Source organism: Anthonomus grandis, chromosome 7 (assembly GCF_022605725.1).
Source record: "Anthonomus grandis grandis chromosome 7, icAntGran1.3, whole genome shotgun sequence".
Classification (NCBI taxonomy): Eukaryota; Metazoa; Arthropoda; class Insecta; order Coleoptera; family Curculionidae; genus Anthonomus; species Anthonomus grandis.
Window position 1 is genome coordinate 30,193,621 of NC_065552.1, and position 27,877 is coordinate 30,221,497.

The 27,877-nt window shown below is 32.4% G+C and overlaps 3 protein-coding genes and 1 long non-coding RNA gene across 7 annotated transcripts in view; 2 read left to right on the plus strand and 2 right to left on the minus strand.

Moving 5' to 3' along the window:
* The window catches only part of LOC126738440 (uncharacterized), a 60,193-nt gene extending 51,380 nt beyond the window's left edge, over positions 1–8,813 (minus strand). For 2 of the 3 annotated variants that reach the window (XM_050443791.1, XM_050443790.1), the window contains exons 1-2: positions 2,785–2,937; positions 2,580–2,732 (exon numbers count right to left, since the gene is read on the minus strand). In XM_050443791.1, coding sequence (XP_050299748.1) covers positions 2,580–2,730 — 151 coding nt within the window. In that variant the 5' untranslated portion in view covers positions 2,731–2,732; positions 2,785–2,937. Of the gene's footprint in view, positions 1–2,579; positions 2,733–2,784; positions 2,938–8,642 lie in introns of those variants that run through there. The other variant, XM_050443792.1, reaches the window with a different exon arrangement.
* Positions 8,814–8,976: 163 nt separating this feature from the next.
* Positions 8,977–17,048, plus strand: LOC126738443 (GDP-L-fucose synthase). Its single transcript, XM_050443793.1, has 5 exons — positions 8,977–9,201; positions 14,077–14,320; positions 14,384–14,597; positions 14,712–14,840; positions 16,706–17,048. Exons 1-5 carry the CDS (start codon positions 9,068–9,070, stop codon positions 16,939–16,941), a joined length of 957 nt encoding a protein of 318 aa, XP_050299750.1. The 5' UTR covers positions 8,977–9,067; the 3' UTR covers positions 16,942–17,048.
* On the plus strand, positions 10,421–13,010 carry LOC126738444 (uncharacterized). Its single transcript, XR_007661342.1, has 2 exons — positions 10,421–10,663; positions 11,146–13,010. It is a non-coding gene; the product is annotated as an uncharacterized LOC126738444 (long non-coding RNA).
* A 4,807-nt stretch (positions 17,049–21,855) lies between the features above and the next one.
* LOC126738526 (basic helix-loop-helix transcription factor scleraxis-like) lies at positions 21,856–26,958 on the minus strand. Of its 2 annotated transcripts, none has more exons than XM_050443899.1 (4): positions 26,640–26,958; positions 22,300–22,430; positions 22,120–22,241; positions 21,856–22,050 (listed from the first exon to the last, which is right to left on the minus strand). In XM_050443899.1, exons 1-4 carry the CDS (start codon positions 26,813–26,815, stop codon positions 21,916–21,918), a joined length of 564 nt encoding a protein of 187 aa, XP_050299856.1. In that variant the 5' UTR covers positions 26,816–26,958; the 3' UTR covers positions 21,856–21,915. The 2 variants fall into 2 exon arrangements, with proteins under 2 accessions (XP_050299856.1, XP_050299855.1); XM_050443898.1 differs by having other exon boundaries at positions 22,300–22,445.
* Positions 26,959–27,877: the final 919 nt, after the last annotated feature.

The following is a 27,877-nucleotide window of genomic DNA, read 5'->3' on the forward strand; positions in this document are numbered from 1 at the left end:
GCCTTTTGTTAATCCAAAACTGTGCACCAAATTTCATAAAGTTATATCAAGTAATAAATTATAGTAACAGGAGAGCCAGACATGTTTTCACATGCAGTGCTTATAAGGATAATATTTCTACATAGAAAAATATAATTTTTTTCTGATTGACTAGAATAATCATTTAGTGATGATGTACCTTCTTTCTGTAGAGAGAAAATCACAAAACAATCTTTCCACTAACCAAAACTATTTATTTTTATTCTCAAAACGTGTTTCGCTAACGATGTTAGCATGTTCGGGAAAATATTATAAGTCCTTTCTGTAGAATAAAAATTACGGAATTAAAGGCACTGATTAAAATTTCAAAATTACCTAAATAAAATCCAAGAAACAATAACTTGTTGGTATGGGAATTTTAAGTAAAAGCAGTAGTGATTTACTTGATGTACCTACCCTTGACAGCAACGATTTACATTTTTTACGAATTATTATGAAGAACTGATTATATTGAAGGAAAAAAAAACTTAATACATTATCAGAGATGAAGTAGAATTTCCACTATATTTTCTCTATCAGGCAATTTCTTTATGATGCTTTTCCAGGTTCATTAAGTTGGATAAAGAGTTCCAATAGAATGGGTAGGCAAATCTTCTGATCTAGCACCACTCCATTTTTTTTGCAGTCATTCGTAAATAATCATGCTTAAAGAACAATTTAACTTAATAGAAAATCTTTGACCATTATTTTTAATCTACCATAGGCCACAAATATACCAGCTGTTCTCAGTCATTCGGTAACGATCGCGATATCTCTGAAGACACGTGACAAGTATTAAATAAATACTATTTACTTCGATTTAAAGTTCTAGTAGTATTAAGTAATCGTGTTCACTATATTGTAATTAACCAATAATGTAAATAGTGTCTTAAATTAAATATTAATTAATTTACACCAAAAAAGTAAAAACGCTATAATATAATTTTGCCAACTTAAGTGAATTAGTTTGGGAAGGAATTTGGTAGCCAGCTATTTAAAAATCTGACTTTTGGGACTTGTTAATCTGTATCTTTAGTAGTATATTTGTTACATTCAAGTACATGCGCCTATTAGTGATAAAAGTATTTAACCTTTACGATCAGAGTGTAGCAAGTATAAACTGCTTAATAGATTCCGTCTTCGTCATCAAAGGGCAAAGACTTTAGAGTTTATGGGACTCCCATGATGCTGTTAGTGTATATTGTAACAATTTTGTAAACTCAGAGAAACGACCTGATTCTCAGTCATTTCGGAATAACACAAGTCGCACACCGCACGACATTCACAAGGTTGGCAAGAAGCTTCCGCAACAGCGCTCTACCGAGTATATAAAGCGCCGCATCGGCGGTAGTAGTCAGTTGTGTGTTCAGTGAACTAGTGAAAATTAATTAGTTGTAAGCAAATATCTCTAGTAGTCGTAAGTGATTGTGTTTTTGTAGTGAAGTATATACATAAATTAGTTCACTATTTTCGATTGTTTTAATTCATATCTAACGAACGGAATAAGTGATCACAAACTGGCTTTCTTACAGTGCTTCTGATGATGCCAAGATGAGATGCCGTTTATTGAAAGTGAAGAGGCCAGTGAAACAAGTGAAGCTGATAATTATATATGATAAGTTGATAAATATGTCTTCGTAAAAAAAACATATAAATGGGGTGCCACTGAACCAACCCCCCAAATGTAAAAACACCGAAATTTATTAAAATTGCTATGAAATTTTCTTTGCCAAACATCGAACCAGTGAACGCATGGTGGCAAATTTTCTCTGAAGACCTAGGTGCAGCAATCTCAGACATATTTAAAAAGTTCAATCAAAACGCGTTATCAGCTTACTGTTTGGGAGCGAATGTTAGTCTGTATTTAACAAGCAAACCTGTAAAATGCCTTGTAGATGCTTGGACATACTACATATAAAATATATATTTATTGTGGCAAAGGCACTGATTTTTGTAAGCCCATATTTGAAAGCAACAGAAATATTTTTGATGATAACTGATATTCCTTAATGGAGATCGCAGGATATTTTATTATAAACAAGCTTACTTACGTGGGTACTAAGAAAAGAAACAAACGCGAAATACTCACAGATTTTCTGAGTTCTAAAATAAGATCGTTGGGGTACATGCTATATGGCTTTCCAAGTAGCAAAACATTGATTTACAAAATACCATGAATTCTCATTTCTTCGATACATCACTTCAAGCAGGAGACTATGGTTTCCCAGAAATTAATACATTTATAATGACACAAAGCCTGTCATGGATGGTATTAGTGAAAAATGTAGTAAATATTGATGTAGCAGAAGAATTTGCTGTATTTTCAGAATTTTGAAGATTGTCCCAGAGGAACCAGCCAATGCTAAATTACTTTGCCTAGAAATCAGAGACAATATCGTTTTATCCGTGACCTTAAATTAAAGGGGAACCATTTTACTTAAAGTATATATTTTGACGTCTTCTATTACCAGTTAGTCTAAGCTCCATGATTACGAAATAGAAAAAAAATAAACTACTTAATTCCAGCTGAACAAAATAAAACAACACTTTTGCATATTTACCTAATAACCGTCCTTTAGCATCAAACAGTTTAATACAAGGTAACGCAATATTAGGAGATGATTTGGATGTTTTCAACTCCCAATTCCAGCTTTTCGGTTTCTTCAACTGCAGACAGATAATTTCTTTGAAATAATCATCGACGTTACCCATCACTAAAACACTGATTTCTATATCGAATAAATAAACCATACCTGACAGATATACCTATTGTTAAAACTATACCACTGAGAAACAAAATCAATTATCCATATTGTATCCTTTCGACCACAAAACTAACTTTTAGATCGTTGAAGTAAAAATTGTTATTTTCATGTATTACTTGTAGAGCGTGTGTTTTTGTACAAAAATAAATTTTCTCTCGTTGTTGGCATCGGAATCGTGTGGAATCAAAACGGTGGTGATGATGGTGTCGGCATTTTTGGCCTCCTGCCAATAAACGGTGTGTAATTTCGAAAAAATGCCAATGTAACATGTTCTGCTAATGGATTACGACAGAAAAGCGATTAAATTTTTTGTTATATAGGTTATTCCTTAAGAATATTAGTAAATATAAGAATTTCTTACAATATACCAGTAAGATAAAAAAAATGATTTCAAAGCATTCCGTCAGGTATGCTCAAATATGTCAATTGATGGATAGTATTCTGTGATAACGAGCAATCTTATACCGACCAGCTATACCTCAAACTAAATGAAAAATTTAACCTGGGATAACTTAGCGCCTGAGAGTTTTTCCATTTTGGAAATGTGAAAGGTTTATACTGCGTAAAATAAACAGTACACTTTTAATAAATTATTTTTAAGGTCCAGTATAATTTCATAGCAAAGCAGTAAAAATTACCAAGATTACATATTATAGTAATTAACTGGAGTTAAAGCTAATAATAAACAAATGCAAACATGAAGTATTTTGAACTTCTTTTTATTAACTCTCCTAGAGATAACATATTGAAATGACATGTAAGGCTGTGTGTTTTTATGCACATAGGATAGGTCTTTGAGTGGGCCCGTCGTATTTCACCGAGCATTACCTGAGGGCAATGCCATAGTAGGGAAGAAGTCTGGTTCCTCGCTTCTTTTATAGCCTAAGTATTCAGACACCCTAACAAGCTGAAATCTGCAGCGCAGCTTCATCAGTTTTTCCAGGATCTTTATGCCTTTACTCCAGTAAAACCCTTAACCCCATTACCCCATTAAGGCTATTACGGCCGAAAAAGGTAACTTTTTCGGCCTTTTCTCTTTTTTCTATTATTTCTCTATCTTTAACATAGAGAAATGAATATTAAATACTTTTAATTACTCTATGATTTCTTAGTTCTGCTCGGATTCCCTTATAACCCGATATTTTCCTGATCTACTTGATGAGAACAATCCGCTGGTATAGTTTGTTCCAATTCGAAAAATAAAAATTTTTCTGAAAAAAATCCAAACGGGGGGGTATACCCAAAAAATGAAAAAATCCAAACTTTGAAGGCCGATATCTCGGCTTCTATAGGAGCTATCGGGAAAATTCCAACGATTTTGTCTTAGTTTCATCAGTCTGAATCCAACGAGACCATTCGCAAGGTCGTGGCTTTTACGCTAGCCGAGATATGGCATTTTTGATGCCCAATTTTGGCCTCAAAAACGAGGTCAAAAAGTGACAATTTCCGAATTTTCAAAGTGCTCTCATTCCGTTATTTCTGATCGAATCCTGTTATAACCCGGTATTTTTGTGATCTACTTGATGAGAACAATCCGCTGGTATAGTTAGATCAAATTCGAAAAAAAAAAAAATTCTGAAAAAAATCCAAACGGGGGGGTATACCCGAAAAATGAAAAAACCCAAACTTTGAAGGCCGATATCTCGTCTTCTATGAAAGCTATCGGGAAAATTCCAACGGTTTTGTCCTAGTTTCGTCATTTTGAGTTCAATGAGACCATCCGCAAAGGCGTAGCTTTTATAATAGCCGAGATATGGCATTTTTGATGCCCATTTTTGGCCTCAAAAACGAGGTCAAAAAGTGATCATTTCCGAATTTTCAAAGTGCTCTCATTCCCTTATTTCTGATCGAATCCTGTTATTACCCGGTATTTTCGTGATCTACTTGATGAGAACAATCCGCTGGTATAGTTAGTTCGAATTCAAAAAAAAAAAATTTCTGAAAAAAATCCAAACGGGGGGTATACCCGAAAAATGAAAAATCCCAAACTTTGAAGGCCGATATCTCGTCTTCTATGGGAGCTATCGGGAAAATTCCAACGGTTTTGTCTTAGTTTCGTCATTTTGAGTTCAATGAGACCATCCGCAAGGTCGTAGCTTTTACGCTAGCCGAGATATGGCATTTTTGATGCCCATTTTTAGCCTCAAAAACGAGGTCAAAAAGTGACAATTTCCGAATTTTCAAAGTGCTCTCATTCCCTTATTTCTGATCGAATCCTGTTATAATCCGGTATTTTCGTGATCTACTTGATAAGAACAATCCGCTGGTATAGTTAGTTCGAATTCGAAAGAAAAATTTTTCTGAAAAAAATCCAAACGGGGGGGTATACCCAAAAAATGAAAAAACCCAAACTTTGAAGGCCGATATCTCGGCTTCTATAGGAGCTATCGGGAAAATTCCAACGGTTTTGTCTTAGTTTCGTCAGTCTGAATCCAACGAGACCATCCGCAATTTTGCCTAATTTTGGCCTCAAAAACGAGGTCAAAAAGTGACAATTTCCGAATTTTCAAAGTGCTCTTATTCCGTTATTTCTGATCGAATCCTGTTATAACCCGGTATTTTTGTGATCTACTTGATGAGAAAAATCCGCTGGTATAGTTAGTTCGAATTCGAAAAAAAAAAAAAAAATTCTGAAAAAAATCCAAACGGGGGGGTATACCCGAAAAATGAAAAAACCCAAACTTTGAAGGCCGATATCTCGTCTTCTATGGGAGCTATCGGGAAAATTCCAACGGTTTTGTCTTAGTTTCGTCATTTTGAGTTCAATGAGACCATCCGCAAGGTCGTAGCTTTTACGCTAGCCGAGATATGGCATTTTTGATGCCCATTTTTAGCCTCAAAAACGAGGTCAAAAAGTGACAATTTCCGAATTTTCAAAGTGCTCTCATTCCCTTATTTCTGATCGAATCCTGTTATAATCCGGTATTTTCGTGATCTACTTGATAAGAACAATCCGCTGGTATAGTTAGTTCGAATTCGAAAGAAAAATTTTTCTGAAAAAAATCCAAACGGGGGGGTATACCAAAAAAATGAAAAAACCCAAACTTTGAAGGCCGATATCTCGGCTTCTATAGGAGCTATCGGGAAAATTCCAACGGTTTTGTCTTAGTTTCGTCAGTCTGAATCCAACGAGACCATCCGCAATTTTGCCTAATTTTGGCCTCAAAAACGAGGTCAAAAAGTGACAATTTCCGAATTTTCAAAGTGCTCTTATTCCGTTATTTCTGATCGAATCCTGTTATAACCCGGTATTTTTGTGATCTACTTGATGAGAAAAATCCGCTGGTATAGTTAGTTCGAATTCGAAAAAAAAAAAAAAAATCTGAAAAAAATCCAAACGGGGGGGTATACCCGAAAAATGAAAAAACCCAAACTTTGAAGGCCGATATCTCGTCTTCTATGGGAGCTATCGGGAAAATTCCAACGGTTTTGTCTTAGTTTCGTCATTTTGAGTTCAATGAGACCATCCGCAAAGGCGTAGCTTTTACGCTAGCCGAGATATGGCATTTTTGATGCCCAATTTTGGCCTCAAAAACGAGGTCAAAAAGTGACAATTTCCGAATTTTCAAAGTGCTCTCATTCCCTTATTTTTGATCGAATCCTGTTATAACCCGGTATTTTCGTGATCTACTTGATGAGAACAATCCGCTGGTATAGTTAGTTCGAATTCGAAAAATAAAAATTTTTTGAAAAAAAATCAAATGGGGGGGGGTATACCCGAAAAATGAAAAAACCCAAACTTTGAAGGCCGATATCTCGGCTTCTATAGGAGCTATCAGGAAAGTTCCAACGGTTTTGTCTTAGTTTCGTCCTTCTGAATCCAACAAGATCATCCGCAATGTCGAGGCTTTTACGCTAGCCGAGATATGGCATTTTTGATGCCCATTTTTGGCCTCAAAAACGAGGTTACAAAGTGACAATTTCCGAATTTTCAAAGTGCTCTCATTCCCTTATTTCTGATCGAATCCTGTTATAACCCGGTATTTTTGTGATCTACTTGATGAGAACAATCCGCTGGTATAGTTAGTTCGAATTCGAAAAAAAAAAAAATTCTGAAAAAAATCCAAACGGGGGGGTATACCCGAAAAATGAAAAAACCCAAACTTTGAAGGCCGATATCTGGTCTTCTATGGCAGCTATCGGGAAAATTCCAACGGTTTTGTCTTAGTTTCGTCATTTTGAGTTCAATGAGACCATCCGCAAAGGCGTAGCTTTTACGCTAGCCGAGATATGGCATTTTTGATGCCCAATTTTGACATTAAAAACGAGGTCAAAAAGTGACAATTTCCGAATTTTCAAAGTGCTCTCATTCCCTTATTTTTGATCGAATCCTGTTATAACCCGGTATTTTCGTGATCTACTTGATGAGAACAATCGGCTGGTATAGTTAGTTCGAATTCGAAAAATAAAAATTTTTTGAAAAAAAATCAAATAGGGGGGTATACCCGAAAAATGAAAAAACCCAAAATTTGAAGGCCGATATCTCGGCTTCTATAGGAGCTATCGGGAAAGTTCCAACGGTTTTGTCTTAGTTTCGTCCTTCTGAATCCAACAAGACCATCCGCAAGGTCGAGGCTTTTACGCTAGCCGAGATATGGCATTTTTGATGCCCATTTTTGGCCTCAAAAACGAAGTTACAAAGTGACAATTTCCGAATTTTCAAAGTGCTCTCATTCCCTTATTTCTGATCGAATCCTGTTATAACCCGGTATTTTCGTGATCTACTTGATGAGAACAATCCGCTGGTATAGTTAGTTCGAATTCGAAAAAAAAATTTCTGAAAAAAATCCAAACGGGGGGGTATACCCGAAAAATGAAAAAACCCAAACTTTGAAGGCCGATATCTCGGCTTCTATAGGAGCTATCGGGAAAATTCCAACGGCTTTGTCTTAGTTTCGTCCTTCTGAATCCAACAAGACCATTCGCAAGATCGTAGTTTTTACGATAGCCGAGATATGGCATTTTTGATGCCCATTTTTGGCCTCAAAAACGAGGTCAAAAAGTGACAATTTCCCAATTTTCAAAGTGCTCTCATTCCCTTATTTCTGATCGAATCCTGTTATAACCCGGTATTTTCGTGATCTACTTGATGAGAACAATCCGCTGGTATAGTTAGTTCGAATTCGAAAAAAAAAAATTTTTGAAAAAAATCCAAACGGGGGGGTATACCCGAAAAATGAAAAAACCCAAATTTTGAAGGCCGATATCTCGGCTTCTATGGGAGCTATCGAAAAAATTCCAACGGTCTTGTCTTAGTTTCGTCATTTTGAGTTCAATGAGTTCAATGAGGCCATCCGCAAGGTGGTAGCATTTACGATAGCCGAGATGTGGCATTTTTGATGCCCATTTTTGGCCTCAAAAACGAGGTCGAAAAAATACTCGATTTCTTAGTTCTGCTCGGATTCCCTTATAACCCGGTATTTTCGTGATCTACTTGATGAGAACAATTCGCTGGTATAGTTAGTTCGAATTCGAAAAAAAAAAAAATTTCTGAAAAAATTCCAAACGGGGGGGTATACCCGAAAAATGAAAAAACCCAAACTTTGAAGGCCGATATCTCGGCTTTTATGGGAGCTATCGGAAAAATTCCAACAGTTTTTTCTTAGTTTCGTCAGTCTGAATCCAACGAGAACATCCGCAAGGTCGTAGCATTTACGATAGCCGAGATATGGCATTTTTGATGCTCATTTTTGGCCTCAAAAACGAGGTCGAAAAAATACTCGATTTCTTAGTTCTGCTCGGATTTCCTTACAACCCGGTATTTTCGTGATCTACTTGATGAGAACAATCCGCTGGTATTGTTAGTACGAATTAAAAAAAAAAATTTTTTCAAAAAAATTGACCTGGGGGTATACCTACCTGTGTGACATTTAGTAGTTGTTTCATGTTGGGCCGTCGTAAAATTCGAATTTTCCGCACTTAATTGAATTCAGATTTTGTGTTGGATTTGATCAGGCTTTCTTTTAAATTTCATTGTCTAAACGGGTTGAAAAGAGAGTTAGGCCTCATAAGTGTCAAGCTTAGTTCGAATTACTGCTCCATCAGTAGGACAGAGAATTTCTTCTCGGTATCTAGGCAACCCGCGTTTCTCTATATTTTTTTGCGTATGAAACAGATTGGATATAACCAGCTAGTTAGCGCCATCTACGATTTCTTTCGATTACCCCACATTTAATATTGACGTTTACATAACCTCAAGATCATTTTCAAAATATTTTTTTATAGTAGACGTGTTTACTTTTTGTTAAGTTAATTTTAAATTGAATTAATAAGTGAGAAGGAATATGTCTGATAATAAGACTATTTTGGTAACCGGAGGCTCTGGACTAGTAGGAAGGGCCATTCAAAAAGTCATCGAATCTGAAGGAAAAAGCAATGAAACTTGGGTTTTTCTAAGTAGTAAAGATGCAGATTTGTGGTGAGTTTCCATAGGAAAAACCAACAGTTTATGTGGAAAATAATCAGATAATGATCATAAAATATTCAGAACAATAAGTGTTTCTGTGTTATCATAAGTACATTTTTGCATAAACAATGAACCTTGATCTGTTTCAAAGTAAACATACCTACCTCTTTTAAAATATTAATTAAAACCTTTAAATATTATATTTTAGATTTAGAGGGAATATCTTACAAATAATGGTACAATAACATTGATATTTTCAAAATCTAAGAAGGGTTTCAATAATAGGATATCATTACAAATATTTGTTTTATTAACAGAAAATACAAGAATGAAATAATCATTATCTAGAAAGTCTTATTACTAACACAGGATGGAATGTTTATTTCTGTACCTGGGAGGCAAAGAACACTATGTCCAATTTTTACCAAAAATGAGTCTGTTATGTAGTTTTATTCAGAAAACTAAAATCTTTTGTGGGGCATACAACACCAAGTCCAAATAATTAAAATAGCCGAGAAACATCATAAGGTTTTAACACTATGTGCATGTTTAATCAGAGGCTTAAGACACCAAAGTAATAATATCTGTATGCCTTGAATCTCTTGTACTATCTTTGGTAACTCATTTAGCGGCATAGAACACCATAATCACTTGGTGTCATATGCCTCTAAGTAAAGCTATAAAATAGTAGGTGGGGATTACACATAATGTTAAACACGAGCCACATGCCAGTATGATTTTAGGGTTTCAAGGCGGCAAATTAGTGAGTGCTATGTTTATTATTGACTGTGTTTATTATTCTTAGTTACAATAGTTTTGAAAAGAGCTTTAAAAAAATGGAATCAAGAGGGAAACGAATCTTCTCACTTCTTAAAAAGTAAGACAAACAAGAAGGTAAGACTACTTTTTTAAATTAATTTAAGAAATAGTAATAGATAACGTAAATGAATTCATCGAAATGTGAGGTTATTACAAACTTTTTTGTGGAGGTAAGGTTGAGCGCACACCAGCGTTATTTGGCGCGATTGTCGCTAAAAAATTAAATTTTAACTATTATAATCAATTTGAATGTGATTATTTTGGATATAATATAGATAATAAAATATAAATGTTTTATGATGACATTTTTTTTGTGTTTGCTCTATTCCTAATAAATTATAAAAACCTATTGTAAACCTTTTATGCATTTTAGATGCATTTTTATTTTTATTAAATTTTAGAATTGGTTCAATTAAGCATTACCACTAATACATGCTTATCAGCCATGACTGTGAACACTACAGTTACACTACTTTACGTATATGCCTATTTAATGTATCATCATTTTAGAACTGTGAAGTAATCCAAATGTGAATTTTTTAAGTTGCAAACAGAAATGAGTCGGAAAACATGGATGTTAATACCACAGATAATTTGAGTAACAAGTCTGATGGTTCACTAGTGGTTCTAAGGAATGTAGAAGTTCCACTCTTTGGTATGTATCCCAACCATTTGTATGATATTTTAAGAAATCACTACAATAGAACCTCGCTAAGTCACACCCCGTTAAAACACTTAATAAAATTGTACAAATTATGTATAATGAAAAAAGTACGAGTAAAATAGTGTGTACAAAATAAAATTACTTATGAACTAATTTGTCCTGTAAGTTTATTAACTAAAAAATAATTTAAAAGGTATACAAAAAAGTTGCTTCAAATAGTTTTGTACAGAAAAAAGTATAATTCGTACACATTTGAGCAAATGTCATGCTGATGACCAAAAACGTATTTAATGTTTATTTTTTTAAATGCCACTTATAACAGTTTAAAAAAAGGACATACTTTTTTTTTGTAAATTGTTTTTCTCACTATCGAATGTCGTAATTAAAGAATGATGTAGAATTAATGAGGTTCTACTGTATTTGTCATTTTCACAACATGGATTCTCCTTACTAAAGACATTAATTTTTTTAAGGAGCTTCAAGTAATTCAAATGTGACTCTCGAAGGTGACGATTTGGACGATCATGATAGCGACGATTCTTTGAAAGATCGGGATTATTCATTACGACAGTGGTTCATCTGTCGCAGAGGAGTTGGATAATCTGCCTGCAACACCAGCTAATCTAAACCCAAGTATTTCGATGTCAGAGAATACTCAAAAAAGAAAGGTCAAACAAAAAACTCTTATTAAACAAAGTGGGCGTAAAATGATGCGCCACAAAGAAAATTGGCAATCATCAATCCGGAAAGAGCGGTATGCTAGTGGCCAAGCCTATACCAGTAAGAAAGGCAAAGAAGTATTAGCAAGACAAATGAAAGATGCATGCAAATGTTTTGAAAAGATTTCAAAAGATGAGAGGCAAAATATTTTTGAAACTTACTGGAGCAAGGAAAAGTCCGTGGATACTAAACGACAATACATTCGTTCATGCATTGAAGTCAAAAATGCTCAACGTAATAGAAAGTTTGCAAGCTAATGTTTTTGAACATTAGCAATATCTAATACAGTAGTTGTTAATACTTTAAAAAAAAGTCAGGAGGGAGGTATGGTGGAAGAAGATAAACGGGGTAAACATATTCCGGGCAATAAAACACCTGAAAATATACGCCTGCATGTTAAACAACACATCGAGCGCATACCATCCTATGAGAGTCATTACTCTAGAGAACGGACTGCAAAGAAATATCTGGGTTCCGATCTTACACTGGAAAAATTATACCAGCTTTATCTGGAGTGGTGTACAGATCATGACATTTCAAAGGAATTGGTTGCCAAAAAATTGTTTTATTCAAAGGTTTTCAACACAGAATATAATTTATCTTTTAAGTCACCAGAAAATGACACATGTGATGATTGTGATACCTTAATTGCAAAAATTACATGAAGCAAATCGGAAACTGACAAAAATCAATTGCAGATTCAACATGACGCTCACATACAGGAATCGAAAATTCGGTACCATCTAAAGCATGATGACATAATCTACAACGCAACTACAGGTCTGGCGCATAATATGATGAGGGATGAAACTAAGGCTGCTCGAGGTGCTAACGAGGTGGGATCAGCTTTAATTAAATGGGTGATACAAAATATCGGAGATACCAAAGAATTGACCATATGGTCCGATAATTGCTATGGGCAAAATAAAAACTTATCAGTAGTAATGGCACTTTTTTGGATCATTGGAAAGTATCCACAAGTTGAGGTAATTAATCATAAATTTTTATTGAAAGGCCACACCCATATGGAGGCAGATACAGTGCATACTGTTATTGAAAGGAAGAGAAAGAATTTATTACGTCTTAAAGAAATTATGACTCCGTGGGACTGGCAGCAATTCATTAGGCAATGCTCCCCAAAATTCATTGTAGAAAATATGGAAGTGCAAGATTTTTTTAACTTGGAAGAACTTTACGGGACTCTCAAAAACTCACCATTTATCGCCAGAAAAATCGACACAGACAAACATGCTGTCCTAATCTCAAATGCAGTACAACTTCAAGTGAGAAAGGGTGAGATTGGAATTTTGTACTTTAAGACAAAGTTTGAGGATGATTTCCGAAAAGTAAATCTTAAAAAAAATGCAAGATCATTGGACGTAAATCTACCAGAAAAACTTCAACCTGTTACTGAGAGAGGAAACGATATCACTGAACAGAAGTACAAGGACCTTTTATCATTGCTCCCATTTACCAACTCTTACTGTCATGATTTCTATAAGAATCTTAGGCATAACAAACTCGACAATAACGATTACCCTAGTACTGACAAAGACTAACTGTTGTCCGCATACTGATAATGTAATATTAACTAATTCAAAATAAAGATTTTGTTTTATTTTGTCTATTTTTTACAATACTTTTAACAAGAATACACACTATTTCCATCATTATAAAAATATGTTTTATAATTTTTCAGAAGCATAGAACACTATGTCCTTCAAATTCCAAATTAGAATATTTTTTAATTTTTTTCAAAAATATCTTTAAAAAGAAAACTATATAGTTATTAATTTGGGTAGTCAAAGTAAGATAACACATTCACAATTTAACACTAACCTCTAATTGTGTTAAAATTGTTGTTTTTACTGAATACTCACAAATCAAGCGAATGTGTTGTATGCTTCCCGAGTACAGATTTAATAAGTGATAAAGAATGTTGATAATTTGTCTATTGTATACTTTTGAAAAATATCATTGCTTATAATTTTCACTTCAAAACTACAGAACATCACTACAAATAGTATGTTTTTATGTAAAATATATAATTCTTCCATGTGAAATTTCAACATTTTTTTGCTGACAACATAAGAGAAAAAGAATAAAGGATATTTGAAAACTATATTATAAACTCCTGGACAAAATTATCGCACCACTTGATTTTTAGAGATTTTTTTTTAATAAAGATAAAAAATAAGCAAACTTATAAGCATTGTTAACTATGCATTATTAATTAACAAAAACAATTATATTCTATTTAACAAAACGAGATTTAAGTAACTAAATTCAATACAAGGAAAAGCATCGATTTTCACTAACTTCAATTTTGATACAAAAATAAAACAATAGACCCATAATGAATTCTTAATAACGTGTATTGCCACCTCTAGCTGCAATGACCGCTTGAAGTCTTCGCAGCATTCCTCGTATCAAATTATGAAAACTTTCCTGCGGATGTATTCTCACTCCTCACGAGCAGCATGTTCCATGATAAAGCATAAACATAGTTTTTGTCCAGTTCTGCTTTTTATACGAGAAAAGATATTATAACTGTTTTAACTGATATTTATTTTTATTTAAATTTTCTTGACAAAATAATTAGTGGTGCGATAATTTTGTCCAGGAGTTTATTATTTAATTTTCTATCACGTAACTACAACAATAAAACTTATTCTTTTTTTTAGTGATTACAATGCAACAAAACAGCTATTCGAAAAATACAAACCCACACATGTTATCCATCTGGCCGCCATGGTGGGAGGACTTTTTCACAATATGTCACATAACTTAGACTTCCTAAGAAATAATTTACATATGAATGATAATGTGTTACAGATAAGCTACGAAACTGGAGTTAAAAAGGTGGTGTCATGTTTATCTACTTGTATTTTTCCAGATAAAACTGAATATCCTATTGACGAAACTATGGTAAGACATTCTTCACTAATCTCAAATTCAATTTTACCATAAAAAAAAATACTAAATTTGCAGATTCATAATGGCCCTCCTCATCCATCAAATTTTGGATACAGTTATGCTAAGCGTATGATTGATGTAATGAATAAGGCTTATTTTGAGCAGCACGGTTGCATGTTTACGTCAGTGGTTCCTTGCAACGTATTTGGGCCTCATGATAATTATAATCCAGAGTCAAGTCATGTTATTCCAGGGTTAATTAAGAAGTTGTTTGACATTATTAAAGAAGGTAGAATTATTATTTCAGTATATTTCATATTAAATGGGTTTGTTCAATGTACATATTTATTATTTTGTTTATAATTCTAAACATAAAATGGTTTTTTATTCAATTTCAATTTAGGTGGAGATACATTTACTGTAATGGGTACAGGAAAGCCTCTAAGACAGTTCATTTACTCCTTGGATTTAGCGAAACTGTTTATTTGGGTTTTACGAGAATATAATGAGGTTGAGCCTATTATTTTATCAGGTCAGTATGATTAAAATGTATTTAATTTCTTTAATACCATTTTGAAAAAACATGGTTACTAAGTTAAAAAGTATGGTAAATAGCTCAACTAAAACAGAATAATTATGGACATGTTAAAAGGTAGCATTTTGATCTGAAGAAAATGACTCCAAATGCCTGGAATACAAGAAATTACTTAAAAAGTCCAAGGATATGGGAAGTGTAAACAACCCAGAAAAAATTGATTTAATTGGCATAAAGATATCAAAAATTTATTTAAAATGTGGAAAGTTATATAATATACTTTACAGACATGACAAATAGCTTCAAATGCCTGGAATAAAAATGTAAAACTATGCTACGAACTTGTAGGATATACAAGAAATTACTTTAAAGTCCGCGAACCAGAATCCAGAAAAAAGCTTCAAATGCCATTAAGGAACTGATTGCAAAAGCCTGAAACTATACTGAACAGATAAATCTTGATTTTTGACTTCATTGGAGATAGATGATTAAATCTATACTAAATATATATTTGTTAGCTTAGAATTCTTACATTCACTTAAGGTACATATGCGGATATAATTAATAAATTATGTTTTTTGTTACAGTTTATTTAATTGAGCAACGGATGAATAAATATTAGAGCCTGATCATTATAAACAGGGAAAATATTATGTCAATTACATCTTATGATCCTTTTTCGCATTTTATCAATGTGGTCTTACTAAGGTTTATAGCGGATTGATCTTAATAGTTTTTTCAACTGAACTTGCTATTTCTTGTAATAAACCCTAAAGACTTATAAGCTGTGTTGACAATTTTAAGAAAATGCAAAGTAAACCTTATATCACTATAATCTTATTACATCACTCTGAAACATAACTTCCAGGTCCTTGATTTCCCTTAATAATGTTATCTTTCCTTAAGAAAGTCCGAAGAATATTTTAAAAATCACAAAATTCTAGATTTTGATTTTTTTTTTCTTAGAATCTTATTTCTAGTATCTTAAAGTATAAGGAAAATAGATTTCTTTCATTGGTATATAATTCCCGCATTAATACAATTCCTATTAAATATATGGATGCTATTAAGGATTTTTATGTAATTCTTGACAGCTTACTCAACTTCATTGAGCGCAATACTTTAATTAAAATTAATGTTGTCCGCTTGTTGTATTGATCAATGCGTAGACCCATATTTGAGTAATTCACAGAATTAGAATCCATCCAATGTATATAAGATATGGAGCATTGAATAAATCCAAAGCAGATGTGCTATATTGTCCTCATTGTACCTCTTAGATCTAATAAATCTGCCATGACTTATACGGAAATCCTTTAATCGAACTAATGCAGTTCAAAAATGTCAAGATCATGTTACAACAATAATGTTAGCACCTTACTTGTTAGTTTGAATTTCTTTGGTTTTATAAAACATGCAGAAAATTGATTTTTTCTTAAAAAAAAAAAGTTTAATCTAGTTGTAAATTTAGTCGTATTTTCTGTTACTTTCGTACAGAAGTTTTCGCACTTTCGTTCGGTACTTTCCGAGTCCGTAACCCTGTACTTTGGTAGTGAGGTACCTAGGCATACATGAGTAAAAAGCATTAAAACATTCGTTAATAGCCTCACTAGGAATACCCGTATCTTGGAAATAAAGCAATTCCGGACCTATATTTATATAAAACGTTCGTTCGCCAAAGAATCACCCTCGAAGTTTGGACACATATTTAACACACTGTTTACTAAAGTATAATTATATTTCCCGAATAGGGTTTAGTCTATAATATATAATTATAAAATATATATATGTTATGACTTCTTCTAATTGGGCTTGTCCCGTTATTGATCTACATAAATATTAACTTTAACATTTTCCTCTAGTGGACGAATCTTCAGAAGTATCAATACAACAACTAGCCGAGGAACTAGTGAACGCATTCGATTTTAAGGGGAAAATTGTATTTGACACTACCAAAGCAGATGGCCAATTCAAAAAAACCGCTAGCAATAAAAAATTGAGGAAATACTTGCCAGATTTTCAGTTTACTGAATTTTCACAGGCTATTAAAGAAAGTGTGGATTGGTATAAAGAAAATCACGATACTGCTAGAAATTAATCACGATGGGGAATATTTTTTTTAATATATTATAAAAAAGGTATTTATGGAAATCCCATTATACTATAATAAAAATTGTTAATATATTATTATTTGTTGAAATTTAAGAGGTGTTTTTTTTTAATTTAATGAATTCGAGCAGTAAAAACTGACAAAAAACTTCTACTTTCATAAAAAAATTTTAAAAGTTATTTCTGCAATATTTCAAAAGAGGTAAGTAGTATATTTTCATAATTAATTTATTTTTTTGTTCAGTTTTTCATAAGCTCTGCTTCCCATTTTGGCACATTTAAATCTCTTATTAAGTCTTTAAAATTTTCTGTAGTAATAAGGTGGTGTTTTGGTTCTTCTGGTATAGGTAGAAATGCCTTGTCTGAATGTCTGAAACATTTTTTTTTTGAACCGAAAGATGAGCTTGTCGGTGATAATTGTATTCGAGATTCAGGTACTTGTATTTGAATTCAAGTTTCCCATTCATTAAAAAAGGCTCATATTACACACTTGTTACATAAATAACTATTTTCTACTACCGTGCGTAAATTATTCATTTTACTCTTTCCAGAGTACCTACATAAAGTTTACTAGCACTAGTGTGTACACACTTTTGTTATATAAATAAAACATTTTATCGTTTTGGTGTATAATTAGGCGAAAAATCGTAAAACAAACTTTAAGTCAAGAAACTACATCTTTTTTCTAGATACGTATAATACGTGAAATGAGTTTTTGTCTACGGATGTTAAGTAGTATTATACAGGTTGGAGAATCTATCATTACACATAGAGAGGTTCTTAAAAGGCGAAATATAGCAACGCGCACGCGCAACAAATATTTTTCTTTTGCAGTATTTACATATATACATCAGAGTACAATTCACATAGAATCGTAATTTCAAAATGTTTAATATGCTGTGTGAATAATGCATAATGAATATTAAAGCGTTATTCTGATAAAATGGAAACTCTTTAAAAGAAACTTAATATAAATGAATTATTTAAACAAAATCTTTTTTTTTTGGCTAAATATAATAAGTTAACATACCATAAAAGTAGTACCATTTCGTACATCTAAAAGAGTTTCTGGTGAAATTAAATTGACACATTCAACATACTTTTTCCCTCACAACTCCTCCAAATTTGTTGGCCTTGTTGTTGGCAATCTGGAGATGTAGGAGGCCAATATTGCCAGTCCTATTAAGGAAATTAATCAAGCAGTACTATCCACATCTGAAACAATACCAGAGAAAAGTGTGATATGTCAGGCGTTATAGTAAAAAGATGCAGGGGATTAACATGATGGTAAATCCGCGCGGTAAATGGTAAAAACGTATGATTTTCTCATTTTAATGTTGTGATTACGGCAAGGTGTACTGAATATTTAAAGTAATACGTTTGATTAAAAAGTGATTTGAGTTTAGTTTTAAAACTTCTAAAATAGAATTATCTGATTGTGATGGATACAGAAGACTGTGGATTGGAAAAACCTATTAACCCTAAGAAACTGGCCGTATGAAAGATGCCACAAAAAAGTTGAGGTTACAGGCACATGTAACAGGGCCTGATTGTCAATGCGCAAGATTAAAATGTTTTGAAATTATTATTGTGGAAGAAATAACGCGAATTATTTAAGAATTTAATCTAACGGATTGTTACAACGCACAGTCTGCTTATCTTACTAGCTTAGTTTCATTATGTCCAATTTCTCAAAGGCGCCCAAGACGGTCAGAAGAAGAAAGTAATTGTTTTTTAACTGTTTCTTTTCCAAAGTCCGATTTATGCGTGGGGACGTAATTGAAGTACAGGTCTGTAAAAAAGCTTTTATATGGCTACATGGATTAACTGGACGTAGGATTGAGACAATACAGATCTCTAGAAATGCTCCTGCGGATAAAAGGGGTAAACATTTAAACAGGCAACATAAGTTCAACGACGCTGGGAAAACACTATTTTTAAACACAATCAATCTTTCAAGGGCAGATCAAGCCATTCTAACATTAGTAGAAGTAAAAAAAAGATGTCCTTGTCTGCTGAACTTAATGTAAAAAAAATGAATCAAATGTTCAAAGACCTAACGTGAATTTAAACTATGAAAGTTACCGTCATATATTTTGTACCAAATTCAATATTCCCTTTGGCTATCCACGCAGTGATAGCTGCAGTACATGCGAGAACTTTAAAGTGCAAATAGATACATGTTAAAATGAAATACAAATTAAAAAGCTACAGGTACCACAAAAATTACATTTAACCAAAGCCGAGGCATTTTCTAAAAAAGAAGGCGCAATTAGAAAGTCGACAAAATGCAGAGCTAGAAGCATTATGCATGGACTATGGAAGAAACTTATCTATGCCAAACATCAGTACTAATGACCTATATTATTGTCTTCAGTTGTTATTATTTTCGTTCGTTGTCCGTAGATTGTCAGATTCTGAGGTATTGTTTTATTCATACCCAGAAGATGGAAAAAAATGTGCCAATAAAGTAAGCTCGTCTCGTTTTTCTTTGACATTAGATTAATTCAAATAAATTACCTACAGAGTTTAAACATTTAAGAGTGTTTTCTGATTTTTGCGCAGCTCAAAACACGAGCTACACGTGTTTTAAATTTATGTATTATTTTGTTCATTACCATGTCCAAACTTGAGTCTGTAACAGTAACATTTCCTATTCATAGACATTCTTATATGGAGTGCGATAAGGACGTGCGGGGCTATTAAATAGAAAATTTCGAACAGAAATTCCAGAAGAGTGGTTTCGTCATATTGAAAATGCTTGAGTAAAAGCTGCACCGTTCAAAGTTGAGAAAGCTTACAGATTTTCAATTAGAAACTGGAACGAATGTTTTCCAGTAATGTATGTGAAAAAATGTCCGTTCAAAACAAGACCAATCAAGCAGTTAAAGGTCATCATCCCCGACAATTATTTCACCAAAATACGTACAATGGTTCATGGGAATCGTTAGTGATAATACCACCTAAACGAATAACTGGACTTCCTCTTTCCAATGGAGAATTTCATTATCCAACAACTGCTTACGATAGTAAGAATTTTTTACTATAAACGACCATGGTTAAAATTTGTATTGACGTCCTTTTTTAGATGATCTACCGATATCGGCTGAAAAATGGAAAGATTTTTGTTGATTTGATTCAAGTGTTTTTCAACACGCAGGTTTTTCGAGTCTCTCAGGCACTTATGAATGGTTAAATATCATACAATACTTATCTTGTCTAATACGTAATATAAAATAAACATGTTGATTACATTTTGTGTTTCAATACACTAGAAAAACGTGTTAAGTCATGACATACCACGTTTCTTCATTACATATTTTGTAGTTACCCGAAATTATTATTTATTTTAAAAAATCTGTTAAGTATAATGTTAAGGAATTTTGTAGGATATTACAGTTACATCAATAAAAAATCGCCCAAAATACCAGCCCAAACATTCCATTTTTGAGGGTACTGAGTATAGAATGAAAACTTCTGTGCTTATTTTCTTTAGCAAAGTATCGAACAACAGAAAGATTGTGTTTTCCATGTAATGGAAAAGAAGATTCATCTGAAAATAGAATATTTTATAGAGAATAGTAATTTTCATTCGCTTTTACATCAGGGTGTCACAAAATTCCATTCTACACCATTGGTCTTCGGTAAATATCTCTTGAGCTTAGGAATATTTAAATAATTTCTTTCCATGTTTTTTTCTAAATATTGGTAACAGTTTTATGGTCCATACCCAGTTCCTCTCCAACCTCCAACACTTCTACTTGATCGCGTTGAATTCACTTCTAGAGCATTACAAACCATGCTCCTGGACCCTTTCGATAGAAGATTCTTACCTTTTGAAGACAAAAAGATGTTTTAAAATTTGAAGCTTTATAGTTATTTTTCACAAGAAATCGGTCTATTAAACGTAATTGGAAACAAATCCCTACATTGTATTGTTGCCGAATTGCCTCTATAAAGCAATTTAGTAATTTGGAAGGAGTATAGACAACTATAAGAAGTTAAGAGAAGATAATGGCGCATTAAAATTCAACAGTGTAGCGTGCAGTGACACAGCAAAATGAAACATGCCGATATTGTTATTGTTTTCTCTACAAAATAAAAAGAGCAAGTGGCTATTACTAGGCCGGAAAAAATATCGACGAGAGGACTGTTGCCATTATCTTGGACAATGCGTAATCTTCATTTCCCCAACCTGTAAATATATCTTGCAATACACTTATTTTATCTTGAAAAAAAACCGACCCTGTAGAAGCAAACAACTCGTTAATCCTAATAAAATTTTAATCATGATTTGTGCGGAATTTGTGAAATTGGTCTGCCACAGTAAACAAAGCCCGTCCAATTCTTTTAATGGGTTTTTAATTGGAAATATTAATTAATGTAACACTGGGTCAAGTTATTAATTTATGTTTTTATTGGCCTTTATATTGTGCGTCTGAGTCAGTCGTAAGGATATTGCTTTTATGCTGGTATATTAATTTGGGTTTGTTTTATATTCTATAGAGGGGAAGGTTCCCTTAGATCATGATAATTAACAAAAATTATTATATTAAATAAAAGGTTTCCAAAAATACTGCCTCACTTTCTCTTTGTTTTATTTGTTATAGCATGACATTTCGTCCCGAGTTTCAGACTTCTTCAAAGCAACATTTACATAACATGTTTGTGTGTCAAGTCTCAAATCCGAGACGAAACCACACGATGTGACAAAACGTGACGATGTGAACGAAAGTGAGGCTGTATTTTTACAAACCCTTTATTTATAAAAACTATACCCTTTTCCTGAAACCTTCACTCCAATTTCAAATATTATTATAGATATCTTCAGCTCTGCCTCTAAAGTTATAAAGAGAAATAAGTAACAATTTACTCCGTTAATTAATGTAGAAAAAAAATACTATTTACATTATGATGTAACTTTTAATATTAAAAATATATATACAAATATTAAAAACTTAAACTAGCGGTAAATAGGAGTCAAATCTGCTGACGTAGTAATCATGATGGGCGACAAAGAATCAGGCGGCGACTCCAAAATGATTTGTTGACAGTCGTAAGTTTGGCACTGATTGTATTCCTCTTGAGGTAATAATTTCTGTAACGAATAATTAAATACTTTATGTTATTAAGCTAAAAATTCGCAATTAAAAAATTAATTACTTACAGGCATTTTTTTTCGGGAAATGCAAAAGGTACACACTTGCCTATTCGTTGAGTTTGAGTTGGAGTTGTCCTCATCTGAGGTGAAGTTCTGTGTTAGGCGCAGGCATGGTTGGTCTATTGGTCCTATAACATCATTAAAAAATTGCTTCGTTAGGAAGTTAAAGATAAGTTCAATGCTTACCAGCTAAAAGTTGGGTTCCAAGATGTGAAATGTAACTGGATGCCAGTCTTAAGGTTTCTATTTTGCTCAATTTCCTGTCTTTTGGTTCGGTGGGTATGAGGGTTCTTAGAGTTGAGAACGCTGTGTTTACGCTGAAACAGTAAGTACTGTATTTAAATCATAAGTTGATCTTTGAACGAATACTAAACATACATTTCCTTCAACTCATATTAAGTCTTATTATTTTCCGTAATTTTACCATTTTTGAACTAGTTGACCTATAATATATTATAGCAAAACAATACATCAGTTATCTGAAAAAAAAACTTTCAGTATAAAAGTCTTAATATGATAATAGTTCTATAATTCTTTCTTATCCTGTCTTACATTATAATCTAATGGTTTTCGATTTATTTTTAAATATATTTAAAATCTATCGACGATTGACATGATGCCTACGTATTGGAATCACTTTTGATACTCCCATTTATTCTATCATTCGTAGCTTTTTTGTCTAAAACATGAGCAGATTTTAAGAGGTTTTTACGTTACTATTATTGTCTACTGTTTATAAATATTTTGTCTTGTTTTAAGTAAAAAACAAACATGTTTTAGTAATAATAAGGCTGTATATAAATAATATAGTTGAACGTGTGAAAATAAGCATAATTTATAATGCATAAAATCAGTGATTTCTATATACAACTGGAGTTTTTATCGAGAGCGGTCTGAACAAAAATATGTCAGAAACACTCCCTACAAAAAGCCGATTTTAATTTGAAATTACTTTATTACGACATATTTTAAATATAAAACTTCTGTTGTGCGACTTCTTAATATTGTCACATTACCGTGATATCGTTTATTCGCAAATATGAACATATGAGACAGACTTTCAGCTAATCAGGGTGGTTCTCTATGAATGAGAGAAGATATTTACGTATGGTGAGTTTATATCACAATGTTACTTAATTATTACTTAAATCTCCGCCATACTTATACAATAATGTATAATAAAATTCGATTTCAAACCGATAATATAAACATAAAGTTTAAGGGTAAGCTAATGATAATATAGTTCCATTAAACAAAATTGAATAAAGTACTTTTATTTAGCATCAGATAAAACATAACTGTACCGATATATATTTTCAAAATTACATTTCATTTTTTTTTAATTAAGAAAATATTTGAAACCTAAAATGTTTTAGCTACAGTAACTATCCTAAAATAAAAGATGCCTGAAAAAAAATAAATTATTTTATGTACTACATGTTTTAGCTTCAATACTAAAAAAGGACGATACCACGGTTTTACCAGAAATTTAAAGGCCCGCTTTTATGGTTATATTTTTTATGGCCTTTAGTATATTCAAAATTCATATAGGGTGTGAACTATTTCAACTATTTTTGATTTTCCTGTAAAAACGGTCAGACAGGTCAATTTTAATTTCTAGGAGGACTATCAGCTGCCGTACAATACAGGGTGATCCAAAAATAATGTTTATACCTATCTTAACAATCATGAGATAGTGTGCTAGTGGTGTCTGTTTACCTCTAGACAATAAAACAGATTTTGCTCGAATCTATTCCATACATTTTCAAGCATGTCTTAAGGTATTTGTCTACATTCACCTGTCATTGATTGATTTTCTCGATCGTGTTTAAAATTTGCGTCATTAATGGAGAACCATAGATACAGATTCAGATTCTTCAAATTTTCGTTCAATATAGTTAATATTTTATTCTTGATGTAACACAGTTAACACTTACAATACTTCCATTTTGGTAATGCATGCGTTTCTTGAATTATATAATATTCAGCACAACTAGGTAGCTACCTAACTCAACCATTTGAAATCAAGGACAAAGTTTTTCGATGAGGCTGACTGATGCTAAATGTTTTTGCCGGTATCCATGGTTAGTATTTTTTGCAATCGATTATTATCAGTATTTAGTTAAGTTAGTCAAATTTTATCAACTTAAATATCTTCACACCGACTTAAGATGCACTTTATCAAACAAAACTTACTAAGGTCATGGAGCATCTAAAAATTTGTTGGATCCGCTATTTCTATTTAAAAATCAATTTTAGCTAACACGTTAAAAATAATAAAAAATATTCATCTGTAAGATTAAAGTGTAAAAATAGTTTTAATAATCACTAAATATAAATCTTATAAATATAACAAAAATATATAACTAGTATTTCTTATACATAGAGAAATATAACTGTTATATTTATATTTAAGAAAACTACACATGTTTTATCCCCAAAAAGAAAGTAACAAGTATGAAATAAAAATGTGAAAATAGTTAAAATTTATTAGAACATATCAAGAAGAATGTGATTTATTTTTAACCCACTTTCTAAAATTTTCAGTTTTCCCGGAAATATCCAACGCGTATGTATATATTTTTAAAAATCGATGATTGCCATTAAGTAATATTTTTAAATCTGAAGAATTACATAATATCTAATATTATTTTCGAGTCTAAAATTCTATTTAAAAATAATTTTTTACCATATTTTTTTAAAAATATCTAATAGAAATCTTGAAAAAGAAATTGCTTATATTCCATATTTGGGCGCTTTTACTGGATTAGTTATTTTTATTTTGGCATCGGTGTGTTATTGAAGTGAGCAATAACAACAGTAGCACGAAGTATTTGTTTAATCTAGTCTTGGTAATATTGATAGTATTGATAACAATCCTATAATGTTTATATGCTGCAAGAAAGAATTGAGCACTAGTAGGTGGGTCTTTATTATCATCAAAATAAATCCGCTAGAGCAGCAGCAGGTGCTTTTGATAATCATTCGTCTAAATCATACCTATTTAATGGATTCGATGAAGAAACACGGTCAGTACAAAACAGAAAAAATGCAGCATCCAGTGAGAAATGAAGTGGTAGAAATTGCAATGTTGGGCCATGTTGAGATGAAACCTAATACATCTGCTCCAAAAATTGCTACTACATCTGGAGTGTCTAAAAGTACCGTTGATAACATTTGAAAATTACACAAATATTATGCCTACAAAATCAAACTAGTATATAAGCTAAATGAAGATGATTTTGATCGCCGTGTACAATTTTGTAAGTACTTTTGTGATAGGTTAAACCGTGATAGAAATTTGCTGTACAATATCTGTTTCTCGGACGAATACTTCTTTTATTTACATGGTAAAGTCAATAGGCACAACTGTCTATTTTGAAGCAATATTAATCCTCATTTATTTGGAGAAACACATACGCAGCGACCTCAAAAACTTAATGTATGGGCTGGTAGGAGGTCATATTGTTGGGCCTTTTTTTATTAATACAAATGTTAGTGCTGAAAAAACTTCTGCAGGACGCCAGAACAACTGAGTTACTGTTCCGGCAAGATGGTGCACCACCACATGGCTGCTGCCATTCGTAATTTTTTGAATGACGTATTTTCTGGACGATGGAGATATACCGTAGAATGGTCTGCTAGATCTCTCGCTCTTATCCCTTTAGATTTTTTTATGAGGTTACCTAAAAACCAAAGCCACAAAGCCTGACTCCCTTGAAGATCTTCGAAAAAGAATTGTTAATGAATTGTGACCGAAATGTTCGCTAATATTGACACCGGAGATCATTATCAACATTTAATAAAATAAGTGTTAGACACTTCTTATTTTTTTCATTTAAAATAAGGTTTATTTTTTTTATCCGCATTTATTCATATTTCTTGAAAACGAGTTGATAAAAGAAAAATAGGGTTATGTAGGGCATAAAAATACCTTTAATTCAAGGTTTTACTCGACCCCTATTCCCTTTTAAAAAAAATGACATGGGGGCTCTGAGAGGTGAGGGGATGATGTCAGAGAAGTGCAATTTGACAATAAATGACAACATCTGTCAATAAATATCCCCCAATTATTTTTTCATGATTTTCAGGGTGGACTGTTTTGTCTCAGGCATTCTGTATAAAAACAAAGGTAAAAAAATCAATTTTGTAAAATATCTTTCAATAATGTTCTTCAACTGTTAATTCATTTTTATCTTAATATTCGCATAATTTTGTTAAAAAAGTTCCAAAAGTAAAAAAAAAAATTAGACAAAAAAAACACATAAGATTTAATAAACGTTATTGACCTAAAATGGATCTGCAGATAGAAGAATATGAAATAAATAATAAATCAGTATATGTATTGTATTGAACCCTTATAAATAATTAATTAAAATTATAATAAACAATTAAAACAATCATAGAAAAAAACTTAAATAAACCTAATACATTATTAGTTCTTTTTAAAAACTGAACTTATTTTTTATTTCGCAAAAACTAATATTGATGCCTACAGATTTAATAAAAAAAATATAGTTTAATACCTGTGCGTTCTATCCCTTTCTCTTGCATTAGCCTGACTCCTCTGTTTCAGAGGAGTGCTATCCTGACCCTCACTTCTACTTTTCCTCCTCTTATTTGAATGGCTTATAGATCCTTTTGAGGACAACAAACTTTGATGAGAAATCTGGTTGTAGTCGGAAAACGGGATAAATTCCATATTGTCTTAGTTTGATCACTTAAAAAACAACTCACTACATGCAAAAATCACCGATAATTCTTTAGGATAAGTTCAAATGGCACTCAACCTTATTCTGACTCATCCCGCACCCAACATCCAACAAGTGTCGATAATAAACTAAATTTCAAGCTGCGCGCTCTTAATTTCATCGTGAGCGAGAGTTCTGGATTAACCTTCTATGTTGCATTACAGGCCGAAAAAAAAGGTTTTCTTTAGCAAATTATGGCCTTCTAATTATACAGAGTGTTCCAGATTATTATTAGGTCAATCCGTCTAAGTGTCAAAATTTGATTCACTTTTTTACGTTTTTCCTTTAATTAATAAATTATGGTGTTAGCAGGGTATCAAAGATAACGTAAAAATATATATATATATACATACCTATTCTTTTATATCAGGTATCGGTATATCAGGACTATCGGTAGAGCCAAATAGAATAATAAACGTATTCAGTGTAAGAAGTATATTAATATCTGCCTAGCGGTTTTGGCCGGAGGCCATCATCAGGGCTACGACTTCGTTAAAGGATGACCGAATACTATCCTTCTACAAAAAGAGATATTATTATGTTGAGATAATAATACCCGTTTTTGTAGAACGATCATATAACTATAACGATTATATAAGAGTTCTGAGATATTATTATCTTGAAATTTAGGCACACAATTTAATATCATTAAACACACTGCGCGACATCTCTGGAAACAGGTGGAAGGTTAACGAATCTTCCGGACCAATGGTCCAACCAATATACAGGTTGGGGAATCGAAGATTATCCAAAATAATACCAACAGAGCGTCCTCTTGTCGATGGGCGGCAGTACAACGTAGAGATTTGTTTTCAGTTACATTTGAAAATAGACCGTTTCCTTTTTCGCGAACTATTTTAAATGTGGTTTGGAATTTTGACATATCCTTTTGTCATAAATATTACACTTAATGCGAAAATGTTCTATTGAAAGAGTCCAGAAGAAAGAATGACTAAAAAAAATATTTATAGAGCCCCAGAAGTGGATTCAACATGATCAAGCAGAAGTCTTGA